The sequence below is a fragment of the Carex rostrata genome, chromosome 18, assembly GCF_964058835.1.
Source record: "Carex rostrata chromosome 18, lpCarRost1.2, whole genome shotgun sequence".
NCBI classification, from domain to species: domain Eukaryota; kingdom Viridiplantae; phylum Streptophyta; class Magnoliopsida; order Poales; family Cyperaceae; genus Carex; species Carex rostrata.
This window is the reverse complement of record NC_135935.1, coordinates 1266751-1277291: the sequence shown is the minus strand read 5'-3', so window position 1 is coordinate 1277291 and position 10541 is coordinate 1266751. Positions and strand designations below refer to the sequence as shown.

Here is a 10541-nt window from a genome sequence, read left to right as displayed (position 1 = left end):
TAAGTCATATGAATTAAGATTTTGTGCTAAAGAGGGATCTTAATCTTGCAAAAGGAGTCACTGTTTAGCAAGATTAATATGGATTAAGAGCTAAAAGAGTCTTAAGAAATCTTAATCTTGTCCAGCCGAACATGCATGCACAACAAAAATTAAAATATTTCACTGAAGAAATTAATGTATCTCACTAAAAAATAGATCAAAGAAAGACTAAAAGAGTGAGTTCAAGCTTAATAAATGAATACTTGTTCGCAAGCTTAAGATTTTAGAGTACTAGAGACTTCAACACTTAATTTAAAGTCACCCAACAACACATAGATTAAAGTATTTCACTGAATTGATAAGTTCTAAACTTTTGACTGAGTCAATTACACACGGCATGCCCGAAAAATATTTAGTGCTCTCCATTATTTTTCTTTGGTTGAGTGGTATGTATGTGTGTAATTGATATAATATTCAATTTGTTTTAATTCTCACAAACGGATCACTGACCGTTGCATGACTCGGTCAAAGTACTTGATCAAAAGATTTTATGAGTCGTATGTGTAATATATACACAGTTACACACATACATAACCAGCTATAGAGAGATTAACAACATGAATAACTAAAGAAAAACAGCAAAAATTAAAGAAAGAAAAAGAAAAGAGAAACTAAAGTTACTAAACGCTGTCATACTTGAGTTGCTTCATGAAAGAATTTTAATCAATGAAAGAAAAGCACAGGCGTATATATTTTGTCTCTGACATTTTACTATGAGATTAATTCATTTTGCAATGGGTCTATATCTCTCTTTTCTTTTAAGAACAATATATCTCTTTTGTTATTTTTAAAGTTCCAATTTTACCATTACCTGAAAAGTTCATTCTGTAATTTTGAAAGATTTGGTGCATTGATGCCAAAAAATGGGTAAAAATTGTCAAACCGCGGCAGGATGTTATATCATCGTTAGAAAATGTATGTATGAACGCTCTGTGGGCTCTACACAATTCCAACAGCCGCAAATAATTTTTCTGGTCCCAGCCTCCACTCATTTTATTTCTATTGGATAATATTTTTTTCAAACAAAGAATTATGTCATATAATAAATTCTCTACAATTGATTTCAAATGGTATCCTTTTGATGGTTTTCAAACTATGTTTCATAGCAAAGTCGGACTTTATGACTGTGAGAGTCAATTATATACAAAATTTCATATTACGAATGAAAATCAAATTTATAGTACTCATAATATTTACTCTAAAATATATAGAAAATAATGTACAAATTTAAATTTTTTGAAAAATAATATGAGAATCAATTGATCCTCATTCTATCTTTATTACTAGCTACGCCTTCGCTCTAGTTCATATATCATAAGTTAGAGAGTCAATTTATGTTGTTATGCATAACATCAATTAACTAGTATTATGGTTTTAAATTTTAAGTTTGATAATCCTATTTAATAAAGTAACAAAAACATATTTTAAAAATTTTAAGCTTAATTTCTTACAAAATTAAAATAAATAAAATTAAACGGTTCAAATCATTTTTTGTATTTAAAATAATAGTAAAAACACCTTCAAAATACATATATGATCTACTTTTTATGCAGTATATTTATATTTAGATCGAATCGAGCAGCTCGAATTATATGAAACCGTTTGAATCTCGAAAGTCAAAAATTTGAAGTTGCGTAACCAATCAGATCGGTATTATATATGTATAATTAATTATATAGACTCGGATCTTATTGTTTTACAGATATATGGGCAGTGATATATTTTATCTAATTTTTTTAAGAGGAGGGTTCAAATGCACTCAAATTTTTGTGCACCCAAATGCACTCTATTCTTTTTTTATTTTATTTTCAAAGTCCGAATAGTAAATCCGAACCGTTAGATGCGATCTATATATTAAGATGTGCTTGGAGACCAAATTTTACATTTTTTGGAATTTTTTTACTATTTATTAAGCTACTTTGAAAATCGCTGATCCAATGGTCCAGAAAATGTAAAATCAGCGATTTTCAAAGTGGCTTAATAAATAGTAAAAAAATTCCAAAAAATGTAAAATTTGGTCTCCAAGCACATCTTAATATATAGATCGCATCTAACGGTTCGGATTTACTATTCGGACTTTGAAAATGAAAAAAAAAAAAAGATTTGAAAGATAAGGTGCATTTTGGTGCATTTGAACCGTCCTCTTTTTTTAAACAGTGACGTATCTTTATTTGTAGTATATATATAAAATTGAAGGATTTGAGAGAGTAACAGTGACCTACACATTTTCACTGTGTTTGACACTTTGATTAAGTGGACTGTGCATCACTCCATTTTCTCATGGTACAGTGTGGAACGAATAAATAAACTGTGTGGCCTACACATTTGGTCTTATAAGGTTGTCATTATGGCCACTACTGTCTCAAAAATAAAAATAAAAATAAAAATAAAAATTCTGCTGTCACTGGCAAACTCCGTCCTTGACCTAACAGAACCCCACGCGTTTCTCTCCCTTTCTTTCTTCTTCTTTTCATTTTCCCTAAATTAACACTGTCAACTTATTTAAATTATCTATAACAATTTTTAACTTGTCCTGTGGGCTGTGACGAGTTTAAGATATTAGAAATAGGAGTATTATACTTATCAAGTCCTCATCTTTTTTATCGCCTCTAGTTATTATTTATCAACTTAAAAATGAATAAATATATAATTAAGTATATATACATTGACATTAACGTTGGTGCATTACTTGAGTGTATAATTGTCCAATAGTCAAATATATATTTGGGAGTTCAGAAATGAGTTTAGAAGATCAAAATAATTGCATGACAACTATCAAAATGAGCATTGCCTTTACTCAAAATCATGTGATAGTTATCAACAGTTTCATCCTAATTAATATATGCAAGTATGCATTAATATTATAGACAGGTGCACATCAACATAATAAACAAGTGTATATTTTCAATATGTGAAAAAAATTATAGCAATTATTAAGATAATAAATTTATGGAAGATGGTTGTTACGCTTGAAAAACTTGCACTAATTTAATACGCCCGTAGACCGTAGTTGAATTGTTTGAATCACTTTTTTAAATTTCAGAATTCAAAACTTTAGACGATTGGTATCAACCTTTTATTAGTAATGTTTGCACTACGGATATACTTCAAATAAAAAAATAAAAATAAAAACATGCACTTCATAAAGTAGTAATAAAAAATTAAGAACAGAGAATGCCAGAGGACGAAACTTGAAGTCTATGTTGACTACTGGTCAAAAGAACCAATGCTTTTGCAGTTTTGCTAGTTGGCTAAATTTTTTGTCATTTCTGATGTCGGCTACAAAATGTTCCCACCTCATTTTATTTTATTTTCATTAGTCACTCTCTAATCTCTAACAATATTAGATGACATCTTGTCTTTTTCTTGGGGGCTTTGTCTCTTCAGTGGACTTCTGCACCAGCAATTTCTCTCGTGACATCCCATGAAGCATACAACTAAAACAAATTGAATCAACTGGCACTGGCAGAATGGCTCCAGCCTCCTAATTTATCAGATTTCCACGTACTGTTTGGTGGGCCGTGTGCGCACATTGCATTACAATTATAAAGCAGCGGTTTTTGAATTGTCAAAGTTTTGTAAAGTTGAGGGATCATTCTGCATAATAGTTGCATCTATATAATAACCTTTCTTCTCACTGGAGTCACGATACTCTCAAGTATTATCAAAAAGAAAACAAAACTATACTCTCTAGTCACTGACATTCCATGTCTCCAAAGATGAAACCTGAGTTACCTGACCATATTTTATCACTCCTGCTTATAACGCTTCTTCTCCCTCAAACCATCTTTTTAACCTTTGCCATGGCCTCCTCTCCTGTTTCAGATACGCAACTGGAGGCGTTAATGGCATTTAAGGCCTCAATTTCAGATGACCCATTTGGCACACTATCCAATTGGACAGACACAACCCACTATTGCAACTGGTCAGGGATTGCTTGTGATGCCTCCAGTTCTATAATCTCCATTACCTTCTTGGAGACCTATCTCAATGGCACCATTTCTCCATATCTTGGTAACATCTCTTCTGTTCAAGTGATTGATTTCTCTGTAAACAATTTTTCTGGACCGATACCACCTCAACTGGGTATGCTACCAAATTTAACTGAACTTATCCTATATGGAAACCTCTTAATGGGTCATATCCCACCCGAACTTGGGAACTTAGGGAACCTACAAGTGCTTGATTTGAGCAACAATTCCTTAACTGAAGGCATCCCTGACACCTTGTGCAAATGTACCTCCCTTTTTGCACTTGGGTTGCAAGTAAATGAACTCAATGGTAGTATACCGTCGTGTATTGGAAATTTGTCAGAGAATTTGTCAATTTTCGAGGTTTATACGAATGATTTGTCGGGCCCACTACCTCCTTCTTTTGCCAAACTGACAAAGATGAAAACTCTAGACATGAGTGAAAATCATTTCACAGGAAACTTACCTCCAGAAATTGGAAATTTTACACATTTAGAGATCTTACAACTTTATTCAAACCAGTTTGAAGGAAACATCCCTCCCGAACTAGGTCAGTGCACAAATTTAACCTTGCTTAATATTTTCAGTAACCGGTTTTCTGGTAAAATACCTCCAGAGCTTGGAAATCTTGTAAACCTAGTTACATTGAGGTTATATGACAACCAACTCACTTCCTCGATTCCTTCTTCTCTATCTAATTGCAAGTCATTGGTCTCTTTGGGCCTTTCTATGAATGGGTTGACGGGCCAAATACCATCAGAATTTGGTACCTTGAGTTTGCTACAAGTTCTGACCCTGCATTTAAACCAGTTAAGTGGTGCAATACCTCCTTCCTTAATGAACCTTACGAACCTATCATATCTCGCTCTTAGCGCCAACAATTTATCTGGTCCATTACCTGCTAATCTGGGTTCCCTCTACAAGCTTGAGAAATTGGTGCTTCAGAATAACTCCTTTAGCGGGCCTATACCTATTAGCATCACAAATTGCACCCGGTTATTTAATGCAAGTATGTCCTTTAACAATTTCTCAGGAGAACTACCAACCGGATTGGGGAATTTGAAAAATCTAACATTTTTTTCTTTTGGGAATAACTTGCTTTCCGGTAGAATACCAAATGATATTTTCAACTGTAGCAATCTCAGAACCCTAAATCTTGCAGAAAACAAATTGACGGGTTCTCTTAACCCAAGAGTAGGTGCACTCGAAAGCCTTGTAATTTTACAATTACAAGGCAACTCACTTTCAGGAAATATACCGCAAGAGATAGGAAACCTCAGTAGGTTATACCTACTGAAACTCGGTCGAAATAAATTCACAGGGCAAATACCTTGGTCTATATCTAAGCTCTCATCGCTTCAACTACTTGCCTTAGAAAATAATTTACTTGTGGGTCCCTTCCCATCTCAGCTGTTGGAGCTGAGGCGTTTGACTGTTCTCAATTTGGCAGTGAACAGTTTTTCTAGTAAAATACCAGATCCCATCTCGAACCTAAAATCTCTTTCTTTCTTGGACCTGCATGGAAATTTGTTTAGTGGGACAATACCAGATTCCATGAGTGAACTGAAGGAACTCCTCACATTAGATCTCTCACTGAACCAACTTAACGGGTCCATACCCAGATCCGTTATGGATAGCATGAAGAACATGCAGATAATTTTTAATCTTTCACATAACAATTTAGCAGGAGCCATACCACAGGAGATTGGAGGATTGGTTATGGTTCAGGAAATCGATCTTTCGAATAACCGATTTTCCGGCCAAATACCTGTGTCTCTTAAAGGATGCAAAAATTTGTACTCATTGGATCTTTCGAGCAATCATCTTTCTGGTGACTTGCCTTCTAGCATTTTCCCACAACGTGACTTGCTTGCAAAATTGAACCTTTCAAACAACAACTTATCTGGTGAGATTCCTATAACCGTAGGTGAGCTTAAGCATCTTATGTCCCTTGATCTTTCAAAAAATGAGTTCAGTGGAGGTATACCGGCTAGTTTGGCTAATCTAACAAGCTTAAAACAACTCAATCTATCATTTAACCAGCTAGTAGGACCCATTCCAAAAGGTGGCATTTTTGAAAGCTTGGGTTTATCTAGTTTAGAAGGAAATCAAGCTCTATGTGGTTCAAAGTTTTATTCTTTGTGCAGTGAGAAAGGCAGGAACTTTTCAAAAAAGGGAATGGTGGTTCTTATTGTTCTCTCTCTGATCTCCCTCCTTTTGCTAATCGTGCCTGCATTCCTTCTCATTTACCTAAGGAAAAACAGAAAAAATAAAGGTAGTCCACAGAGTGCTTGCCTGCATGAAGTTTTTGTTGTTTCGGACCTTAAAAGATACACGAAGCGTGACATAGAAATTGCTACTAATTTCTTTAGTAAAGATAATGTAGTAGGTAGTAGCAATTTAAGCACGGTGTATGAAGGAAGGATTGAAAATGAGGAGACTGCCGTGGCAATTAAGAAGTTAAATCTGGAACAATTTCCAACCAAATCCGATAAATGCTTCCACACTGAGTTATCCACATTAAGCCGGCTTAGGCATAAGAACCTTGTAAAGGTGATTGGGTATGCATGGGAGACTGGTAAGATCAAAGCTTTAGTGCTAGAGCTCATGGAAAATGGTAATTTGGATAATCTGATCTATTCAGATGGTGCCAATAGAGCAAAATGGAGCTCAATTTATGAGAGGTTAAGGGTTTGCATTTCAGTTGCAAATGGATTGGTGTATTTACATTTTGGGTATGACTTCCCAATAGTGCACTGTGATTTGAAACCATCAAATGTGCTTATTGATCGAGATTGGGAGGTACACGTGAGTGATTTTGGTACCGCACTAATGCTGGGCGTCGACTTGTCAGATGTGGTCAGCCAATCTGCTTCTTCTGCTCTTCAAGGTACCATTGGGTACATTGCACCAGGTAATACATATATATATGCATTTTGCACATTGTTTCCATTATACATAGTTCTAGTGCAGTTCAGCTTCTGGGAATTAAAAAATTATTTAGTGTATGCCTGCCATAACTGGCAAGAAAGTTGACTAAAGGTTGTAACTGTTTTACTTCGGTTTAAACAATTCAAGAACATAAAAGGTCTGTATAAACTACAATTTTCAAAAAATTTACTTGTTAAATCTTTTCAGCAGAAAGTACGACATACTTGTATCATTGTTTGTCTTAGATATAAGAAAATCAAGTCCATATTTTATTTAGCATTGTAGTGCCCTCTGTTTTTATCTTTGTTTTGAGACTATTTTCTCGTGTAATTGAAGAGTTCGCGTACATGCAAAATGTGACAACAAAGGTGGATGTATTCAGCTTTGGAGTTCTTATGATGGAATTGCTCACCAAGAGAAGTCCGACAGGTACAATAGAAAACAACTTGACACTTCAGCAATTTGTGGAAAACTCTCTTTCAACTGGGCTGGAGAGAGTTCTAGAGATAATTGATCCTGCTCTGAACATACCGAGCGAGATAGAAGCAGAGAAGATAGTTGATGTCTTGCACTTGGCCCTTGCATGCACTCGTTTTAGCGCAGATGAACGGCCTGATATGAATGAGGTGCTTTCTTCATTGATAAAGTTGCACAATGTTACTGGAGATTAAGTACTTTGTAGAAATGGAGTTTACAACTGTTATCTCGGGTATGAATGCTTGTCAAGAGATAATTTCTAGGATGCTCAACTTTAAATTTTAATACCTTTAGTTTGTTGCATTAACACCTTATGTACATTGTAATGAAACTTGGTTAGGTGATTTGACAGTTCTCTGTCCATTGCAAAGCAAATTTGGTTTACATAATGTATACCTCTGTGTGATCTACTTGTAACAAACGAACTCCAATCTTCCATACAAGGGGAAAAGAAACATAACTGGACCAATATTCGCAAACATCTGTACTTTTCTACTAATATTCACAATGTATGTTAAATTTTTAACATACTTTTTTGAAAGCATCTTTTACATACATCGCAAACATCTTTACAAGTTAAGTAATGCAGCAATGGGTAATTAAATCAAACTCCAGAATATTGAGAAGGAAAAATGAGTGAGAAATTAAGTAATTAAAAAATAAATAAATTCGATATATTATACATGAGAAATAGTAATGAAGCACGCACTTTGTTCTCTATTAGTTGGACAAAAGTTTGATTTTGACTCTTCTGGCTCTAAGGAAAGATTAATTAATTAAGTTCTGGTGAAGAAGCAGAGATAGACACGTCGAAATATATAAAAAAAACTGTCAACGGGAGCTAATTTTACTTTTTTAATTTTAATTTTTCTATCTTTAGAAAAAATATATTGCTTTTTAATCGCTTTTTTTTTTGCTTTCTAGTAACTTCTATTGACCGTGATGATCCAATGTTATTTTTTCGAATTCATATCACCTAAGGTAACAAAATATTTATGCTTAGATTTGGATCGTCCCATCAGAATCTACACAACTATAAAAGTGGCCCCATACACTCATGCTTCCGCATTCTGCATTCTGATTGGACAATTGTGATCTAAACATAAATATTGATATTATTTGTTTCGAGCGATAAGGTCACAGATTGACAATTTGTATGTCCAGTATGAACATAATTTATGTTCTTATTCATCAATCGTTAGAGAGGACAAGGTCACAGATTAGGATGTTGTCATTGGTCGGTGAATAAAATCAGATAAACAGAGATACTTTTCGTCAGGATGAGGAACCATTTCTTCTTAATTTTAAACAAGCAAAAAAAAGGTGTTAATTTAATAAAGAAATCGTATATTGTAAGGTGCGTGTGTATATAATACACACACTCGCATAAATTTAAAAATTTAAAAGTAAATCCAAATTATATTCTATAGAATAAATTTAATTAATTGTAGAGAACCAGCTTCTAATTTAGTGGCAAAGACAATGCTCTCTGTGTGAGAGATCATAGCTAGGTTCGAAATCCGAAAAAAGCAATCATTTGTAAATATTAAATAATTGAGTAATTTGCCCTTCAACTTTTACTCAAAAAAAAAAATTGTAATTTTTTTTTTCTTAACATTACAAAATGAGAGTTAAAATTTTCAATCATTTAGTAACATACGCTGAAATTTGAACACAATTTTCTGTGTGAAAGTTACTTGCTATACCATTCATACTAAATCATTTTATAATAAATGTAGACATGGTTGAAGCTAGGACAGTAGGACACCCATTATTATGCTATATTGATAGATGTATATTAATTATGAGATCAGATCTCCTGCCCCCAGAGTCACTGCAGGGTGGGCCCGATTACTGTTAAAGAGTTAAAGTTAACTGGTTACTGTTTACTAGGGGTCCACTCTTCAGTGACTCTGGGAACAGGAATTTCCTACCCCCAAGAGGGCAGACGATTCGGTCTCATTAATTATCAAACGAGGTGTGAACCTGCGCCAGTAAATATTAATGAATTAGACAGAGCTCGAATATGGTCTACATTATTTTAATAAACTGTAAATGAATAACACCGAGTACAATCTGTCACAGGTCAATAAATGTTGTCTGAACCGGCCTGCACAAGTCACGGGTTAAGAGGACGCATTGAAACATGCCAAATAGGTCATGATTTGTATTAATAAAATGTTATATAACATATGACATTAATCTTTAACGTTATGTTGGAAATAATTAATTAATAGAGAACCAGTACACATGATATATTAACATTGCAAATAAAAGAAGCAAGCGTTTTTGCAGCACATGACATGCTTTGAACAAACGGTAGGCACAAGGACGGATCTGCGTACATTCATAGAGTTGCTTAGCTATCTTTATAATTTTAAAATTTTAATTATGTATACTAAAATATAATACAATTTTTTTAAATGTTTTATATAGTCAAATTTTTCTTATAAAATATTAAATATTTACTTGTAATTTAGTGATTATTGCTCTTCTTTGTGGTTATGAAAATTGAGTTTAAATCTCACATTAATTATATGGCATTTTAATTTCAACATTTCTTATTATGATTTTCTGTTCTGCTCTTGTTCATTGACGCGATCATTTTAAAGAGAGTATTTGTTTCAAAAAGTAAACGAGAGAGTGGTCGTGAATGAAATAAGATGTTGGTTAATAAAAAATATATTTTCGTAGTGTATAATAAGATAAAATAAGTACTTATAATAACATTCTAATAGTTAAAGGAAAACTAGCAAAAAGAAGAAAAGTTTGTTTTGGTGGCAAGTCTTTAGGCGAATTTTATTAAATATCAGAGTAAATTATAAGTCTGTTCCAATATAGATATTCTTAGTATTATATACACTAAACTACTTGTAAAATATCTTACTACTAAAAATTAAAGGAAAAAATAAAAGTAAAATAAGTAGTTGCGAAATGTTCAGTTCACACCAAATTAGCAAGTAAATAGGCATGATCATTCTCTTCTCTTGATATGTAAACATAGCAGTAGAGCGAGTGTGACTGTGTCAACACCGCCTAGGAGTACTGATCTGAACCAATAGGACCAGAACAATCACCACTTCAGCCGAGGAGGCACTAAATCAAATCGGACAGGGAATTGAA

The 10541-nt window shown here is 33.6% G+C and overlaps 1 protein-coding gene across 1 annotated transcript; it reads left to right on the top strand.

The window, feature by feature from the left end:
- The first annotated feature begins 3682 nt into the window (after positions 1–3682).
- Positions 3683–7793, top strand: FLS2 (Leucine-rich receptor-like protein kinase family protein). The gene is made up of 2 exons (XM_078319818.1): positions 3683–6924; positions 7278–7793. The coding sequence occupies exons 1-2, from the start codon at positions 3747–3749 to the stop codon at positions 7610–7612; spliced, it is 3513 nt and encodes a 1170-aa protein (XP_078175944.1). The 5' UTR covers positions 3683–3746; the 3' UTR covers positions 7613–7793.
- The last annotated feature ends 2748 nt before the right edge of the window (positions 7794–10541 follow it).